Raw genomic sequence first — 21,542 nt, 5'->3', positions numbered from 1 at the left:
ATTTGTCGATAAAATACAATGATAAAAAATGGACTTTCACTGAAAGTCTCGTAGTGGTGGGAGGTGGGCCTGGTGGGAGGGCTGGTCTCAATACTTATCGGCTATCTTCATATCATCGGAAAAATTGTGTTGTTATATTATCGTTATTTGTATGCGTTTATATGCTCGTTGGCATTCGGTTTGTATGTGCCATAAGTGAAATATTATACTAGGCTTGTATATGATTAAAACACATTATAAAAATCAAAAAGTACCGATAAGACCGATTAAGAAAACGTTGTGTTGCGTTATCGATTCGATTTTTACGCCTTGACCTTTGACACGTCGTTCCGCCGCGAGCCCCGCTCTTGCAACAATAAAAACACACACACACACTTATAGGGCGTTATAATAAATGATTTCGATTGATGTATATAATATTATATGGTTTGTGTGTGTACATGAGACATTAACACATCTTAACACATACACAATAATAATATATAAATGTAAAATGTATTTATATTAAAATATCACGTGGGACAGCGGCGTTTGGTTGGTCCGACTCGTTTCCCCGTCTTTTATCAAACAATATAATATTATATTATACAATTGACATATTGTTGTATTTTTAATTTTTAAAGGCAATCTCTGATCGCGACGAAACGCGACAATTATCATTAGTCCGCTGTGTGCGATTACGCACGCGATTAGCTGTCGTCGCGACGCGGACGGTTTGAAAACGTTTTTATTGCACTCTCGGACTGCACGTAGAAAACTAGCTCATAAATTATTGAATTTTATTTTTAACTAATTTGTAAACGCAGATGGCATAATATGTTTCATTTTACTTTTTTAAGTTTCCTTCATGATAATTAATTTTTAAGTCTTTACGTTTTAAAAGTTTGGTGTTCTGCGTAAAAGTACGTTTTTAAAGCTGTTTTTTATATACATTATAATATAACTACGCGCACAGAAGGTAAGAGAGAAATATAACTATTTTAGAAGTTAAATGTTGGTTTTCATAACTATAGTCTAGATAAATTTTCGATTTATTTTCTAGTGTTTGAAATACCAATATAATATCGTAGATTATAATATATCTATTATAACTTATTATTCATTTATTATTAACTTGTATGGTAATATACTAGACTGTTAGCTGTAACAGCTGTTCGTGTTAAGTCGTTCCTATATTCGTTTTCGATTTCAATACTCACAACGATTTAGTAACTATAATATTATTATACTGTTATCTAATCGATGGTACCTACATAATATTAGTCAAACTATACGTATACAGCCAGTATTTATAGTATTATATTATATTTACAATAAGATTGTCTTGATATACATATTTACGGTATTTATGGTAAATATTCAATTAAAATTGAATAGATTAACAGAATAGTACACTATATTATATTATGTTTACTGTTTAGCATTTATAATAGTTGATATTATATTTTTCAATATTAAAAAGCAAAAATGAAGTCGTAGATTAACATCTAATATTTTAATGGTTTCTATAAATTACACTTTATTGAAAAACAAAGATTAAAATAAAGATTATAATTAGGAATTCAGTTTACCAAATTGATAATAAATATTTCGATTTCAAGTCGTGACTCGTGTCTCGTAATATATACATATAATTATAAAATAACTGAACGAAATAATAAAAATGATTAATAATTCATGTTCAAAGCAATTTTTGGTAAAAAAGTGGAAATAAAACAAGTTATTATCTTTTGAAATTTTAATATATGTAATAGCAAGTGTTATAAATAACTGTGGATAAATAATGCATATTCTTACTAATAAATATTTTAATGCAATTTGTTAATTGCTCCATAGGTATAATATCTGGTATATATTATAATATATTATATGGCCGTACAAACGCTATCACTCATCATCTGGTTATTTTTTTTCTATGCTACCTATCCATAACCTTAGACCGGATCAAATAATTTTGAATTCAAAAGGGAGAAGAAATAAAATATTAAAATTTGAATTAAGTTTTTATTTTGGTGAATGTTATTTTCCCTAAAATATCAAAAAATTAACTATTTTGTAAAATGTGTATATTGAAAAAAAAAATGATTAAATTCAGATTAATTTGTATGGTCACAAATTGTGACTCAAGATCAATCAACAAACATATTGTAATTTTATAATTTTAAATTTTAATAATGATGTTATAATCATCGTATTTCTTTTACTAATTATATAAAACTCTAAACTCTATATGACATTCATGTATTTTTTGTCGTTAGAATATGAAACAATGTATTTTTGAAGAAATCCATTTTTTTTTATTACACAGACAATTCATTTTAGTTATTAAGTACATATTGTGTTTTGGGTTTCCGAGTTCTTTTCTACCTTTGAAATAAACCGAGATTCTTGCATTGCATCAAATGTGTAAAGAGGTGACGAGTCAGCACAACCAGATGACCTAACCTAAAGAACCCGCGAAACACGTCCGGTTTCCGATATTTCTTATTTAACGATCGTTCACAATGATTTAAAATTTTTTTTATCAATTACTCATTTTCCATAAATCATTAGCAGTACGCAGGTTAATTACAGTACATATTGGTTATTTTTTCTCGATCAATGTTGCATTAGCCACTCTGTCGAGCTTTTTATTTCATTAATAAAAATTGCTCTTATCAACACACTTTCATTGGTTTTCTCAACAACTATTTGGTAACATAAATTATTCACTTAATCTCATTTTAAATTATATAATTACTCGGTGATTTACAATGAACACAATGAATTAAATTCTTTTTTTCTTAATTTTAAAGTGAAAACAATTTGTTTTGATGAATAATTTTTCATTGTACACTTCGATAACAACTATATATAGTCCATAAATGTATTGCGTTATGGTTAACTCATATTATTTATGATATAAAATAATCAATTTTTTTTTAAAAAAAACGAAATTTATTAAAATGTTTGTAATTTTTAAAAAGTGTCGTTCCAAGAACCTAATATAATGCTTGGCGCATTGCAAAATGTATTACCTACCTTTATAATATTATGTACTTTTATTATTGAACGCGTGTATTGATTTTTGTGGTTACAGAAAACGGTTACCGCGGTCATTACCATCACGATCGAATAGTGTACGTGCCATCGTCCAAGCCAAATATGTTCGGTCTTGCGCACCACCAGTACGGCGCACCACCGCCGCCGCCGCTGCCACCGCCGACTCCGTCCACGGTCGGCACCGCAGTACAAGGCGCCACCACGCACACGTGGCAGAACACGCCGGCCCGGGTGCAGAGCAGCAGTCACCAAGTCTCCGCCGCCGCCGGTTCGCCGGCCAACAACAACGGTGGCCACTCGAACGTCATACCAGTGCAGTCGTCACCGTCGTCGGCCACCCCGCCATTCTATCAGAGTGCCGCCGCCGCCGCAGCGGCCGCGGCCATCATGTGGCCAAACCCCACGGCCGCCGCATTCCAGGCTCATCAATACGGTACATATTATAAAGAAATATTATGTGAAATCATCAAATGATAACATTTGATTGTTGATATTTAATATTTTGATGCTTATAATAATTAATATTTTTTTCGGCCAGCGTTGGTCGCTATACTAATTATTATAATCAGAGAAGGCCAGATGGGTGGTTCTCTCCTAAAACCCACGAACTTTCTAGAAGTCCAAGAATAATTTTAGTTTAAATTCGAACATTTCAAATTATGGCTTGAACAATTTGAATGAAATCGCATTCAATAATTCAATAGTGTTAAATTATGGTTTAATCATAATACGTCATATATATATATATATATTATAAGATCGTGGTTGTCAATTAACACTTAAACACCCTCTACTATACGATCTTGGTAACGACTAACGACTGACCATAATACAGAATTTTTAATTTATTGTTACCAAATCGTGCTTCTTCATCTGTACGATTGTACGAAACATTATTTTTATTTTTTCCATAAAACTATTCTTTATCCTATAATATTATGACAAAAATTCTATTATATCAATAGTTACATACTTTGCTATTTTTGATACAACTATAATATCTAAACATAAAATACACATAATTTTGTGTATAGTCACCACGTTGATACGTGTGCAGGTAATAATAATATCAAAATATAATACTGTTCGTATTATTACATATTTTGTTTATGTAGTCATGAAAACAGTTTTATCTAAACTTTCTTGAAAATGTGTCATTCATAATTTATTTTAATCAATTACAATATTATATATCTGTATTTGTTAATAATTTTATCAAACAATACAATTTTCGTTCTGCTAATTTTTATATTTTAATAATTTAATTTTCTATCAAAACCTTATCGTACCAACTTATTTAACTACAATTTAAAATTAAGATAGTAATATATGATTAATTATTTTATGTGTATACTCGATAGTTATGATTCATAACTTATAAGACTTGGGATTTAATGGGAAAGTCTAAATATCAAATAATTTTCAAACGCATTTTTTACTTTTGTAAATTTCAGCGATCGAAGAATTATTATTATATAATTAATTTTCAATACGTTGATTAATTAAATAAAAACACTATTAAACTGTCTATAGTGTTTTTGTTCTTAGACCAAATAAGAAATTTGATCATCAATAATATAATCCAAACTTCATTGTTTGAGTAATGATAACACTATATTTCTTATAAATTACATAGATATGTGTTAATATTATTTTATATTTACTATTTAGATGTACACGTGGTACGTGAATATGTAAATAATAAATACTTTTGATTATAATCTAACTGCCTTTTAAAAGTCACTGTTAATTTTTATAAAACAATTTATAATAAAATATTGATGATAAAATGAAAAACAGTTGGTCATATATTATATTACTAGGTTATTTATTATTATGATTAAAAGTAAGACATAATTATAAGATAACGATTTTATAATCAATCTTAAAAAGTGAAATGGACATCTCGATGATTCTCATCGATCACCGTAGTCTGTAGGTTTATTGTGCTTTTATATACTTACACATTATTTTTACTTAGATAACTTAAATTGTTTTATTGTTATATAAGTAGGTATCATTATACCACTTAATGCACTGTCGTGTTTATATAATATTTCAGTAAACATTATGTAGATACACAATATATATGCACATACTCCATGCAGTCTCTGTAATATACCATAATATAAATAGTATTAATAATAATAATAATATATACATATTATTATATATAAATGATAAAATGTACTAAAAATATTTTAGCGTACATACCTTCCTTATGTACGAAAATTATTTTAGGCTCATTTGAAATAAAAATATATCTATACCAATATACCAATAAATTGTACAACACACATAAATTTCATATTGTGTGACTCGTGAAAAGAGTTCAAATTACAAATGCTCTCAGAAACGCAAACTTAGAATAACAAAAATAAAACTTAGCGTCTTAGCCGCGACAGGTAGACTGTAGAGTAATAATACACGTTTTTAATTTATGCATAATGCTTCATCAAATGTCGATTTAGTTTCAATCGAAGTATTCAGATATTCTTGTAGATGGTAGTAATAATAACTGTTGAAAATAAAGAAGCGAGGTTTTATTTTATTTTATAAAATAGGGTTTTTTATCGTTTTATCGTTTTAATTTTTTAATGATATGAACAGGTAATGCGTTCACACAAAACTTGAAACTCAACATCAAAACATATAAACACATAATTTATTGTATAATCTTAACTGTATAACGTCGTTTTACTCTTACTGTAGGTTAACTACTTGTCTATAGACAGTTATGCCAAAATGTCTAGTAAAAACTTATCCTGTACTATAGCAATAATAATAAACTGCCTTTTATTTTTCGTTTCGTTTAAATAATAATATTACCATTAATATAGAGATAATACTGCATGATCAAATATAGCGCCCGATATGCGCGTACTAATAATTTAAATTTCGACGTATTAATTATTGGTTGCTACTTATTATTATAAACTTGGAGTAATGAAGTATATCTCAGTAGATTCGCGGCACTGTTTACTACATCTCGTAATAAAAGTAAAAAATACTGTAAAACTAATTTTCTATTTATCAAGTTCTTTCTACCGGGTGATTGCAATTGTACATACCCTTCGCGATAACATTCGACTCTTATTATTCAAATTACAAATATGAGTAATAACAGTATATTGTGCTTCGGTTAATGACGTTGAATCGGGATATAACGTTATTCGTCGGCCATTAAACCTTATTTGCATACAAATGTGGAAATTATCGTAAGTTTTTAGTGAATCACGTTAGTAACCGAATGAAATTGGAAGCGTTGATAGTGATAACGAGATTATTCGGATACAGGATATCTATTTAATTAATGTTGATTGGAATAAATATCTGGTTTATAACGATAACTATACCTAATTCATAATTGTACCTATGTTTTTTGCCAATAACGTTAGGTAGGTACTGGCGAATAAAGTTATTTTCCGTTTTAATATAATTTACAGTAACATAATATTTTAACATAATCTGTTCGTCAAAATGATATATTTTGTACATTTCGTCAGCGTTCTCTCTGCGCATCATGTTTTTGTTGTTTTACATGTACCTAAGCTAGGTATGTATTTTCTTTGAAATTATCATTGGTAAATTAACGTTAATATCAATATAATATTATCAGTATTTGTTAAGGTGAGATAATACTCGTTGAAGTATATACTTAGACTCTTAGTACTTAGATACTTACTGTTATTAACAATTTTGTACACAGTACATTGTATATTTCTATTTTGATATGTAGGTTCATATAAATTTCTAATCGTTGTAAAATATTACTAGCTTAATATAATACTATCGTAAATAATGCATTTTATTAAATTGTATTATTTATTTATCTGTTTAGCTACACAACTCCATAATTATAAATTGTGATGTATTAATACATATTTATTTTTGCTTTAATATAATATTACACACATTTTTATTTCATTTTTATAATTAGCTTTAATTAAAATAATTTTATAATTTTTATTTCTATATTTCTATATTTCTATATGCTTGGTAATTTGTGCTTGAGTATTAAAATGTATTAAGCTTGTCAAAATAATTAATAATAAAAATAATGACATTATCTGGAGTAATTTTTATTAACTATAACATTGACTCAAAAACAAATTAGAGTGCAAAAGAGAACGATTGGAGAACTTAACTATACGATCTATTTTATGTACAATAGTGTGTAGTAAGTAGTGCACGTATTGTGGAGTGGACTATTTAAAATCGGATTCTCGACATTTTAATTATGAGTTTAATGATAAAGTATTTGAACAACGTTAACTTTTTACGAATAATCATGTTTATGATATATAATCACATTTACAATAAGTTATTTTTCTTTATCTCTAATATTTTTTTAGATTATCTAGCACTCTTGAATAAACATTATACAAATAGTCCCGATTCAAAACTATAACTATTAGACATTTAAAAACATAATATAGTAAACGGTGTTTGTTTCTGTAGTGTCATTTAACGATTGTATAGGGACATAGGTTATTCGCGTCTCTTCGTAACTGATATTCATCTCTGTATTTTTTTAATAATTCCGTAACGATTGCTAATATTTTTAAACAAAATTCGTCAGAATTATCATTCATCGGGAATCGACGACGACGACAACGTTTCCTGAAATAAGTCGATATTTCAATTCGTAAGTACCTACGCAATAAATATTTTTAGCGATTTTTAAAAAGTAAAGAATGCTCATCGTAAATATAATAACAGTATAATTTAGTTTGTCTTAAGAATCGTCAACAGTACATAGGTACTTAACTACTTAAGTATACCAAATATGTAGGTAACATTACGCATTATGATTATTGATTACCTAACGTTAAATATTTATGAAAAAACTAATCTTTAAGATTGTAAATTAAAATATGTCACCGCATTATACTCCGGTAGGTATAGTGGGTATAGGTAATAGGTGGCCTGTATATATATTATATATATATAAGGGGTATGCATGTGCGTATGTTTGAGTGTGAGTCTGTGTTCACACAAGTCGGATCACTGGTCCAGACGATTACCGATTGACTACCGTTTTGCTGGCGACGACCACGACCACAACGACGACCACGAAGACCCGATGACCGGTTTCTTCTTCATATTCATTGTCGTCGTCGTTGTGTGTTGGCGCGTCGAAGACGGCGGTGGCGTTATTATTGTAGGTGTATATAATATAATATTATGGAATACAAATAAAAAAAATATTTTAAAAAACCCCACCGACCTCCGATCCGATCGGAACATGACAAATTACTCAACCCGAGGGACCAAACACGATCAATTAGTCCCGAGTGCATTAACCGGTTGCTCGCCCCTTCCCCCTTCACGCTCGTATGGTAATTTATGTTTGGCGCCATAAGGTTTTTAAAACACACTCATGCACGCACACTTATGTATATACTCTTTTTTTTATTTTATTTAATACATTTATACATTATTATTTTTTCTATACTATTATTATTATTATTTGTTTTCACGTCACACGTTCGGTCGCGTCTGCTTTTAATTATTAACTTTCAGTAAAGGTATTCACACGGAATTCGCGCAGGCTGTACCTTTATCTATATAATAATAATAATAAAAAGAAGAAGAAGAAGATTAGGTATATATAGGCGTACCTGGTTCGTATTACCGTGGTCGAAATACGAAATTCTCTCGTAAACATTGTAATTATTATTATACCCCGTGACAAATGATATAATGAGATACAGGTGGTGAATCAAGGATTACGACGTCTGTTATTATCATGTTTCAGATGCCGGAATGGATTTGCAGTTCGGAGACGGCCGGGAGTGTGTCAACTGCGGTGCGATCTCCACGCCGCTGTGGCGCCGCGATGGCACCGGACACTATCTGTGCAACGCATGCGGCCTGTACCACAAAATGAACGGCATGAACAGACCGCTTGTCAAGCCGGCCAAGAGATTAGTCGCCTTCGAGACCGTGAGTTTAGATACCTCATAGTACTGTACATAAAATAAGGTCCAAGCAGTTCTAGTGTAGGTATTGAAAGTTTTTGTCATATTATTAAGTCATATATTGGTCAATGCAATATATTATGATAATATGAGGACCGTCATTTCGTGATATATGATAAATTACAATATTTAACATCTTTTGTTCCGAATCACGAAAATTCATGTATACATTTCTTTAGGTATCTTATTATATGATATTCAAATCCAAAATTTTCGCTCATTCAACATTTTTTACCTGAAAATTGACAACTCGTTTGCGCACAACGAAAACACATATATAAATAATAATATGTGTATAGGTACAGTCCCGTCTTGATACCTCAAACCTCGATAACTCGAATTTTTTTCTTGTCCCTTGCAGTGCTTTTAATTTGAGTTTGAAGTAAATAAATTGAAAAACATATAAGTCGAATTTATTTCTATTCCCTTTGAGATTTGAGTTATCGAGACTAGGCTGTAATTTTAAATGTTAACCTTTCTCATGCAAATTAATTATCGGGCAAAGATATCAGCACAAATTATCGAATATTTGATAGAAATATAAGTATATTTTAAAATAAATTAAAATAATCGTTTGTTTAGATTACTTATATAATTTTGTATTTGACATACTTTTAATATACACTGCAGTTTCACAGTGAACATCACGTTGGTGACTATGTAGTGTGTTGAATCGTTAGGCGTAGGCCAGTAAATAGTGTGGAAACTCAGGTTACTGTGCAAATGAGTTTATTTTTTAGGTTTTTCATCATAGGTTGCTGAAATTTCAAAATGCCACACAAAGGCAATAATAATACGCAGTGGCAGTTAATATAAGGAAATTCGTAGACGTAGAATGCATGCATGTATTTGTTCAACACCGTTCAATACATGTTTTTATTGAATCATTACTCAAGAATGTGTGCATTTCGTTTTGCCTAGGTTTTTATCCCTAATTGAATTATTATCACGCGTGCGATAATAAGAGGTTTTATTATTACAATGATTTCTTTATGAAATCATAGATAAAATCGTTTAATTTTTAGTTTTAAGAATTTCTAATGATATTTTTCTAATTGTCATTTTTGCTTTGAAGAAATTCGAAGTCTCAATTAACTAATTAATGTTTATTACTGTAATATATGCGTACTTCTTGCATATGTCATATGTCTAAATACAGGTAGCTCACTTTTTTGGCGGGAGGGGGGAGCGAGTAAGGAGGGTAAAAACAATTTACCCCCATATTTAGTGGTTTTAATTTTTAAACTTGAAAATAAAAATAAAAATAAGGTATAGTTCACTTTTTGGATTTGTTTCAATCGTTCGTATGTTGTGTTCAAATTTATAATGCATTACATTATTCAATTGTTGTATAGTAATTTATGTAAATTTATTTTCTCCGTAGGCATCCAACAGACGTCTCGGTCTGTCGTGTACGAATTGCGGCACCCGAATGACCACCTTGTGGAGGAGAAACAACGACGGCGAGCCCGTGTGCAACGCGTGCGGTCTGTACTACAAACTGCATGGCGTCAACAGGCCGCTGACGATGAGGAAGGACGGTATCCAGACAAGGAAGAGGAAACCTAAGAAGCAGCCTTCGTCGTCGTCCTCTTCCTCTAACGGTTCGTCAAATGTAGAGAACCATAGACAATCCACTTCCGCGGCCATAGATCTATTAGGTTGGTGTAAACATCGTGTTCAGTTCGATAATACTATTATGATACCAGAGTTTTTAAGAGCATTTAAAATTTTAAAGACACAGAAAAGAAACGTAAAGATACGAAAACAAAAGTCTCGTAACTGAGAATATATTAGGTGGTAGAGTGTAGTCACTAGTCAATTTGAGGCGTGTAACCGGGTGATAAAAAAAAATAATGATCGATTGACCTGAAGCTAAAAAAAACCAACGAAGGAAATTATAGTAGTTTACAAAATATATCAAGAGACGTCTCGTCATTAAAATAATGTTAAACGGTGATAAAAATAAGAGGTTTTAGATAATTAAAACTTTAAAGTTGTATATTATATTATAATATGATAATGAAATGAGATAAAACTATAATACCTACACTATAAACGGCGTTAATACTCGATAGTCGATTGCACTAAACTATAATACATTACATATTATTATACATCTGAAAACGGTTTTGTGGATGTAAGTACCTAACACTATAGTACCTAGTCGGAGAAATAAAAATATTTATTATTTTGTTCACCCCGTGTCCGCATCATGGAAATAAATAATATTATGTTATAAAACCAAATATAATTCGCATTGAAACCAGTGAATTCAGATTCGGATCCGTCGTACGTGGATTACTCGTAGATTCTGATTCAACTCTATGATTTAAATTCTTTATAAGTCGTTTCGTTCATATCATGGCCTTGTGAATGCGTAGTATCAATATATTTATAATAATAATAAATTTAATTTACCGCATCAACTTTAAGTGCCTATAGATAATATGATCTATTTTTTATGTTGTATTGATTACGGACCACTCGAATGACGAATTTCTCGTGGCTGATTAGAAAAAGCAGATTTCGCTTATCATGTTCAGCCATAGTTACGTTTGAAAAACATTTCAAAACTTTAATGCATAGACAATTATAGACATTATACTACTAGACGGATCATCCGGACAAGTCTCGGGCGGGTGGTGTAGTCTCGTGATAGAGAGGTTGCAGTTTTATATACAGATATAATTTTTGTAAGATAAAAAATTCTTGTTCGCTTGTGCTGTGTACATTGTACATCAAGAGCAGTGCACTCGCGTCAGGCCGATGAAACCATGACAAAATAGATATGTATCGCCACAGTTTTTTGATATGTATCCTCCACTCTTACTTCACCTACATCGTAGTTCTCCACTTTTATTATTGGCTGTCAATTATATGCACACATATATAACACAGAAAAAATCAGCTAATCAGAAGAGAAGAACTACGACATGGACCGGAGGTGAAGAAGATGCGCATACTGAAAAAAAACTAATACAACTGTGATGATACCTATCTATTTTGTTATGGCTGACATGGCTTGTCGTGTTACGTCTAGTAGTATAATGTTTATATGCTTTAATGCAGTTTCACATATAGTGAAAAGTGAACTTAAGATAAGATAAACATACATTTTTAACCATGTATATTATCAGTAAAAAAAAAGAACAAACTTGCAACAATTTATTAATTTCAGTGATTAATTATATCATAATAATACTTTGAATTAAAATCATAACTGGAATCCGAAATTGTATGAAAATTGTGATAAAAATTATATTTAGCATATTTAAAGGGTTTTTATTATTAGAGCATAATGATACTGAGTGTGCATTATCTAGCGTTTTAGTGTATTTTTTTTAACAATTCAGCAAAAGGAAAAAAAAATCACAAAAATAAAAATGTCTATATTATACTAACATTGTTTAAATACTGCAGTGTGCTTTACCCACAATAAACTTTGCACTCCTCATCATCGCCACAGATGATAATTCTTACATATAAATACTTATGATGATGATATTTTTATGGAATATCGGATGACATTTATTATAATATGGAAGCGACAAAATTAAACAAAAAGAGATAGATTATTAAGTTAATATTAAAAATATTATTAAACAACATAAAATCGAAATTTCAAAAATGCAGTCATAAATCTTTTGTCTTAGACACTCTAAGTGCATATTTGGTAATTTTTTGTGTATAACTGCATGTATATAAGTATGTGTGTGTGTATTTCATGTTTTTTGTAAGTACTTAAGAGTTTATATCTAACTTACCTATGTCATATGAACAAGTTTAATATATCAGTCACATGACCATCTAATAACAGATGAATTAACACAAATTGTATTTTTTGTTTTTAGTGAACAAACATCACGCAACGGTGGAAATCAAACACGAACACAATTACGATCCAGCGGCGGCTGCGGCTGCCGCTGCGGTGGCGGCGGAACACTTCCTCTTTCCCGGCACGGCGGGCGGCCATCATCATCCCCAGCTGGGCGGGTTCAGTTTTCCGCTCCCTCAGGCTCCGGTGCCGGCACACAACTACCAACACCTGTTGAATGGACACGTCAACAACAAGCTGATGGCGTCCTAGAATCCGACTTGTATATAGATTGAAGTCTGAAACAGCCGCTGTTATTGGATTTTGTACATAATTATATAGTATATATCGTATATATCATAATATTATCATATAAAATATATTATGTATTATAATAATATATAATATAGTTAACAAAGTTCGATTTCTTGCGATTTCTCAACTTATTAAAATCCACAATAATACTAACAAAATTAATATATTATAATATACGTAGGCAGTTGTATATGTTTGTAAAAGCATATAACGATAATGTCAATTTATCGTAAACGCGCGCATTTTTGGAACACGCAATTCAATATTGTATCACGCTATCTTCCTAAAACTTTATTTAAAACTATAGTTATTGCTTATAACGTCGTGTATTTCTATTGTGTTTAAATTTTAGCGCCATCACAACCGGACGTTATAGTTTTGAGAAAACGCCCATTTAAAATTTAAAGGTATTTACGAAGAAAGAACTTTTTAATGACTAACTGTTTTTTAATTTGTCTAGTCTTTTATATGTATATTTTATATATATGTATATAATATATGTTGTAAGCATTAAAATTCACCGATTTACTGATTCGTTTATATTTTCTGTACCTACAGTTTTCGCTCGACACTACTTAATACTCACGAAATTCTATTTATTTATCTATTAAAAATTGTACATAATATTTTATTACCGGGACCAAGATAATACATGTTCTTTCAAGCTAAATTTCGATTTTCCATTATATTAGATTTACTATTAATTTATATTATGTGTAAGTATATTTATTGTATATAGTATATACTTAATGAAATGTAAAAAAATTTATTTTATAAATATGGTAGGTAATATATTAAATTTACAACTTAATTATTGTATACAATTAAATGGCTATCATCGTAATGTTATTGTTGTAGCAGAAAATACTATAAGCATGACGGTTGGAGCGTATCTATCGTTTATAATAAATATAGTCCCCAACATTATGTATATTATATTATATAATATGTCTTACTAAACATATAGTAATTATCTATCAGACTTAATGTATAAATTCTACTCTAATAACATGGTGAAAAAAATTTGTATTTAATAATGAACTATTATACCAAAATCATAAATAAAAAAAAACATATTTCAGATGTATAACAACGTAGTGCACAAATATACGTTTTTATTAAAATATATATTGCGCATTTCTTTGCTATACTAAAAAACCAAGCGAAACAACCACGGAACGAGTCGAAATTAGACGATTTCTCATTAATTTAATCAACGATCACTTTAGTAATGAGTGGGTTCTATAAGCATTGACATAACTACAGAAGAAAAAAAAACTAAGAGTATTTACACTACATACAGATACCCACATCGGTACACATATACGTCTTGTTTCTACTGAATATAGTTGACATAAGAATGTCAATGTCAATCTGGTATTAGATACGCAGAGATGAGGATTAAACTGTAGGTAACTTTTTAATACGTGTAAAAAATAAACAAGTTTCAGAGACGCAATTATTTATTGAGTAGGTTATTTACCTATTGATCATACATTTTTTTAAATTTTTAATTTAAACGGCAGAATCGTAATTTACAACACTTTTAGTGATGAATAATAAAGGACGGTGCAGTGTACTGAAATATGAAACGTACTCACGAGTTTCAAGAACTATGACCAACATACAATAAGGCACGAGACCACTTTTTTGGTTAATGTGTTTTTACCGTAATATTAATCTTATAATTAGAATAACAAACAATACAAAAAAAAAGGTGGGTAAGTGGATGTCGCTCTGCTGTACAGTAGGTTACAAGTGGGTCACTGTATAATGGATGGTATTAAATTTGAATTCAATGATATAATATCACTGTATAAGAAAAACGATTCTGAGCGGACACGGTCGTATGTCAGTCTAGGTATAAGATATAATATATTATATACTTATCTATGGTATAAAAAAAAAAAATTGACCAATAATTATAGGTATCTATAATAAATTCCAAATTAATCGTATCACAGTATCCATTAGGTACTTATAACGCGTTATACATCAACTACAAATCGTAGCACGATTCTCGAAAACAGATTTTACGTAAAAATTCCCGTTTTTCTTTAATTTTTCTTTTGTTTTTCACGGCGTTTTCGAAAACTATTGGAAAAATTTTACTTTTGACCCCCCAAAGTACCAACTAGATTCACTTTCCTATCAGAAAAGGTACTGTTGAAGAAAATCCAAACACTTTTACTGTCCTAAAAGGTGATGACAGACACAAAAAAAAATTAAAAAATTAAAAAAAAAACACACAACATTGTAAAATCAATACATTCATCGTTCCACTCAGAATCTAAAAAAAAACACAGTAGGTACTTATTAATGTATAACTATTTTAGCATACACAACCACTGTTATGTAAAGTTGTATAATAAATAGCAATTATCATTAATGCTTATAAGTTATACTTAACTAAATTGTATTCTTATTATGATATAAAACTAATTAATTATTAGTAGACTAATATAACGATAATTATTATCTTTAATTAATACAATTTTTAGTAAAAATTATATCATTAGTAAAAAAAAAAAAAAAAAACCTACCGATTGTGTGTATATTCACTTCGTTGCAGGTGACATTTATAATACGGTAATTATTTTTGTTCGATTTGATTGCAATAATATGGTGGACGTTTAAAAAAATTAAGGAAAATAATAAACGAATAATACAACTAACAACAACTGTAATAATAATACACTACGAGAGAGCGAAAATAAAAAAAAAACATTCTATTGGTCCATCGCAGACTCCGCCTTACAATAAATTATTAAACTTTATTCTTCCTTCTTTTTTCCACGATCATTATTTCCTGTCGACTAGAATGGTCTTCGGAACCTGTTTCGGTCGACGGACGAGACAATAGGAGGCGAAAAAAATTGAAAGACGGTGACGGCGACGTCATAATATTATTATATAGTACCTACCTATTTATTTTATCATTACACCGCCAGTGGTCAGCGTTCGCGACGGTAAACGAATGAAACCACAAGGCTTACATATTATGATGGACCGTTTGATCATAAAATATCAGTTGTCAATAAAAAGATATTTTGTCATTTTGGTTCCACCTGTAGTACAAGGTGATAGACGTTTTAGTGTCAAATTGGGGTTCTTTCAATATTTTAATTTTTATGGATTATATGAGTATGTGAAATATTACAAATAAACAATGCACATTTTTCGTTCAAAAATTGAAAGCTCGAAATAAATACAACGCTCATGCACAGAAAATGTTCTTACCCTTAAGTTTGATAATAGGTCACACTTCACTCTATTATTTAAGCTGACTACACAAAACTGTGGTTTTGCTGAACTCAAATTTCATATTTTTTACGTTTTTTAAGGCGGACATTACATATTATAATGGGTATATAGAGCATCCTCTTAATATAGACTATATAGTTACCTACTAGGTAGTCATATATATTAATATACAATTATAACATATTATAATACAGTATTATGTTATACATTTATAATATAATAACTTATTATATAGTATAATGGTAACTTAAGTTGGATATTTAATTCGCAGCTCACCCTGCGCATTATTAATACTTACGTTTTTTTTTTGGAAAGGAAGGTTTGTGAACGACCTTGGATCAGAATAAGCTATCTATAATGTCTTGATCATTTGTGTATTATATTATACACACACACATATATATATATATATATGTATGGATGTAATAATAAATTGTTCATTTGTACACATCATATTATATGCCATATGGAATGTGTATTGCGATATTATATGATAATTGGATATCTATAGATGATATTTTGGTATCGACACAGTTAATTCAATAATTATTAAAATTGTCTCACTGACCTTAAACAATTGCCAATAAATACATTTTTTAATTATATAACATTTTTAAAGAAAGCCCAGTGAAAAAAAAGTCACTGGAAACTATCTGGGTGACTTTTAGTTAATACCTTCTCGCTCCCTGGAAATCCACAACGTAGACTTAAAAGGAAATGGTGTCGTGACCATTTAAATTAAATATCCCTTAATTACCATAAATATAACGTCAAGTAAGTAAGTGCCATTAATGGGTGGCTTCTTCTTCAAGCAATCCATGTTTTTTTTTTAACTCTTATCTTATACCTACGATTATTGTGCAAAATGTATAGATTGTGTATGTGCATTTGTAAAATAAAAAATAAAATAAAAAAACATGAAGTTTGTTTAAATTTAATTTTTAAAAAAATAGTAAACAATATGATGGAAATTTTAAATATGATCTAGATGTATAATATTTTTTAGTATTAAAGTATATTTATTATTTGTATTCTTTATACGTAGAAGTAAGAGATGTTTTTAAACTAGCATTATATTATGATTATTAAATCTGATAATTTAATTATAAACTGATATTCACATTTTGAGCAGACATTATTATAACTTACAAGCATATCTATAAATAAAATTAATTATTACATTTTGATAATTACAGTCCAAATAAAATTGATAATTTTATTTTAATGCAAGATTATAATTTAATCAAACAATTTTTCAATAACAACAATCCATGATTTCCTTTTTGTTTTTTTTGATATCAAGAATCGTCTACTCAGTAATTATAAATTATAATTTATCTTCATCTCAATATATAGTTATCTTACATTTAACAGCGTTTAAGGTAGGGTAAATCCACTGACATTATTTATTTTGTCATGGACTGCAACGTCGCCGTGCAGGATCTCCTAGTATATATTATGTAGTATATTCATTCAAAACTATTTCTACATCGTTTATAGTTTATATATTATTTCATGGATACCAAAGTAAAATATTTGTTATTTTTTGCCTTGTGGTATTATCAGGTACAATTTGTACAAATAATTTTTTTAATTGTTATGCTAATGATAATGTTGTATTGAAGACCTTTAGGTATTAGAATTACATGTCACGTCTATATCCCTCATGGCTCTGTGGTCTATGCATTGCATATACATACCAGCGTCGCCGAGGAAAGTAGATCCCGGCCTATGAGGGCATATCAAAGTTGTACAAATTATTGATTTAATAAACGATGCTGCATAGGGGTTTAAGCCATGTGTAAAAACAGTTCGGCCTCCAAGTAATGATGCCGCAAGGAAAAAAAAGGTATAAGAAGTTTTAAGTCTTACGTTTTTTTACAAACTACACAAATCTGTAACCTTTTGTTATTTGTAAGAAAAAAATAACTTTCATATTAATTATATGGTAATCATTAATAATCATTTATTGGTCACACGGTATAATTACCGTGTGACCAATATAGTTATTAAAGTTTATATTGCATCACATTGCAATGGTGCGTGCGGTATAAATATTAGAACAATATAATATTATGCTATGCATTGTAATGCATTTTTTTTTTGTTATTTATACAATCTGTAATAAAATGTATACAATAGTTAATATGTGTATAAGTATACAGGATTGGGTGGTATGATAAAATGACCCTACTTCATACATTTGTAATGCTTATAAGTTATAACTTATAATATACTTATATCAAAGATTATAGATTCTGAGAGATTTATTAATATATAACTATTAAATATATTTAATATAGCTTACATTTTTTTCGTTAAATTATCATTATTGTTTTTCATCTGAAACATCTTAAATAGATATAATATAATTTTGATTCCTAATCTGAGGACTATTATCTAATGATCAAAAATAATTTTCAACCTAAAGGTAGGGATTTTATATTACACATTTAATCGAAAGTCGTCGGAATATTAGTTATGGCTGGTTTTTCACGTCTAAATATGTATAAAATATAATATGTTCACTGGACATTATTAAAAAAGTGAAGGATGGTATATAATTTTAAAATAATTTTTTTTCATCGTTTATGGCTGAAATAACCATAACAAAGAATACATTTTATTCGTTTCAAATTGAATATTAATCCACACTATATATATTTTATTTGCACTTTTATTTAATTAATTAACGGCATTATAGTTATTGTTTATAGGTTTTTTTTCTCCGTAACACTCTTTCAACAAACTATGTAGGTATTTGTTTTTTTATTGTTTTTACATGACCTAGTTAAGATAAAATATGCACAAAAGTTTCACTTTTCAATTTTCTGGTGAACGAAACTAATTTTCTATTTGAAAACCAAAGTTTTAGAAAATGTAGAAAAAAATCCAATTCGTATTTAATCCATGCCTTAGTTATTATAGTCTAAAACTATATATATAGTTAAACTTTATATAGTGCCAAACTTAAAATATTATTGCAAATATTTTGATTTATCTTATTATGATTTATAATATTTCAAAAGAATTTACTTTCAACCAAGTATAATTTCATCTTATTTATTTAGTACTAATACTAATACTATTTACTACTATTAATTACTAATACTAGTAATGACCCTGCATATTATCGTATATTTTTGGTTCATATTCATGGTTTCTATAATATTCATACCGACTATGATTTTAAACTATACAAAGTACATAATATAGACTAAACAATATGCATACTATTAGCTCTGCATAATGCGTAAAATAGCGAAAAATGTCATAAAATATATCGAATAGGTACGTACCTATATCAACAACATTGTTATTATATTAACATCGTTAACGAACACGTACAAGTGCTATTTATGAATTATTTGTATGTATAGGGTGCACAAATATATTTTTCAACTGCAAACAAAACTAATAAAATAAATTCTGAAACTATTTGTATTTCAATATTTTAGATAATTTAATTACGTAAATCGGACAAATGACTTTAATTTAAAGAATTAAACAAAAGTCATATCATAATATTAAAATCAATGAAACGTTCTAGTTATAATTATGTAAAACAAATTACATTTTTGATGCCTAAATGTAAACGTGTACTGGTCACCAATCGAGAGAAGTAAGAGAGTAGAGATTAGAAGAAAAAAGTCTAATCAGCATTTTAACTTACCCACCTATTATAAATATGCCCTAAAAATAATAAAGTCTGGGAGAACATAGAAATTGACAGCGATGAAACATTAAATCCAACGACCTCATAAATATGTTTATTGTTTACACAAAACAAACAAAATCGCATTAAAAAGTGGTTTTAGAGTAAATTAACTTAATCCTATTTGTAGAGAACAACACTTCGGAAACAACCTAATCGGGTTTTCGTATTATTCTACAAATAATAAACAGATCGTTATAGTAGGCAAAAAAAGCCCTTTTTTATACATTTTTAAATAACTTTTTTTAATAAATAATAAATAATAATTCAAAATCATCGATGAGGTGTATAGGTACAATTTTATAATAAGTTTTTCATTCTGAAACCACTGTTTAGTGCTGTTTTGAGATAGCATTTTTATAGTTTATACCATCGAAAATCATAAGTTTAACGTCCTCATAATAAGTGATGGAAAGATCGGCAATCAAACCAATTGTCTATAATATCTTGTATTCCAGTGTATAATAGGTATATAGGAAAAGTCGTACTAGGTACCTATATACAATTTGTATATTATCACTAGGGTTCGGGACTTCTTGCACTTAAAATTATCGAAATATGCAATCAAAAATCGTCAAAAATATGCTTTAAAATATGCAGCTAAATTTTTATAAAAATTTTTTAAAAAATGCTTAAAATATATTATTAATAAATTATTATTATAGACAAAAAAAAAATCTAAAAATTAGGTAGGTACTTAATATAATAAAAATAATTTAACACGTAAAGGTTTTCATTTCATCGTACAATTCATACCCGGCTAATATTTGATTATTTGGGAATGTTTGAATTTATATTTGTTTCGTGATAATAAGATAAATCTATAGGAGTATAGGATTCATTAGGTTTTACCACAACTTTACTAATTGTTGATATTGCCGATAAAAAGGTTGATTATTAAGCGATAAAGAGACTATCGTCGTAAAGAGACGTACGTGTTAGATACGACAGACTACGACCATCCAATTATGATTTTTCCCGGCAATTTTAAGTTCATAAAAATATAAAATGTGAAATATGCCGAGATATGCTAAAAATTGCTCAAATATGCGTTTTTCTTAAAATATGACGAAATATGCAAAAATATGCAAATTCAAACTTAGTATTTAATTTCGTAATTTCATAAAACACATTTATAACTCACTTAGAATAGACTACTACCACTACAAAAAAATATGCAAATGCAAGAAGTCCCGAACCCTACTTATAACTTATAACTTTTAACTTTTAAGTTATAATAGTAACACGCAATACCGAAATGCACTTAAAAGTTAAAAATTAAAATTAATTATTCTTAATATTTAAATTTTAAATCAAAATTATAATTTATATAAAAATTAGAAAATTCAAAATTTCTGATTTCAAATTAAAATATTTTTAATGTTAAAGATTAAAAAGTAAAGAC

At 28.9% G+C, this 21,542-nt stretch overlaps 1 protein-coding gene across 5 annotated transcripts in view; it reads left to right on the top strand.

Moving 5' to 3' along the window:
- LOC100164123 (GATA-binding factor A) overlaps positions 1-13,690 on the top strand; it is a 32,139-nt gene extending 18,449 nt beyond the window's left edge. For 4 of the 5 annotated variants that reach the window (XM_001943318.5, XM_016807883.2, XM_029487958.1 and 1 more), the window contains 4 exons: positions 3,080-3,475; positions 8,804-8,991; positions 10,411-10,687; positions 12,881-13,690. In XM_001943318.5, coding sequence (XP_001943353.2) covers positions 3,080-3,475; positions 8,804-8,991; positions 10,411-10,687; positions 12,881-13,116 — 1,097 coding nt within the window. In that variant the 3' untranslated portion in view covers positions 13,117-13,690. Of the gene's footprint in view, positions 1-639; positions 959-3,079; positions 3,476-8,803; positions 8,992-10,410; positions 10,688-12,880 lie in introns of those variants that run through there. The other variant, XM_016807884.2, reaches the window with a different exon arrangement.
- The last annotated feature ends 7,852 nt before the right edge of the window (positions 13,691-21,542 follow it).

The sequence above is a fragment of the Acyrthosiphon pisum genome, chromosome A1 (assembly GCF_005508785.2).
Source record: "Acyrthosiphon pisum isolate AL4f chromosome A1, pea_aphid_22Mar2018_4r6ur, whole genome shotgun sequence".
Taxonomy (NCBI): domain Eukaryota; kingdom Metazoa; phylum Arthropoda; class Insecta; order Hemiptera; family Aphididae; genus Acyrthosiphon; species Acyrthosiphon pisum.
The sequence above is the reverse complement of the archived record's forward strand: the minus strand, read 5'-3'. Positions and strand labels throughout refer to the sequence as shown.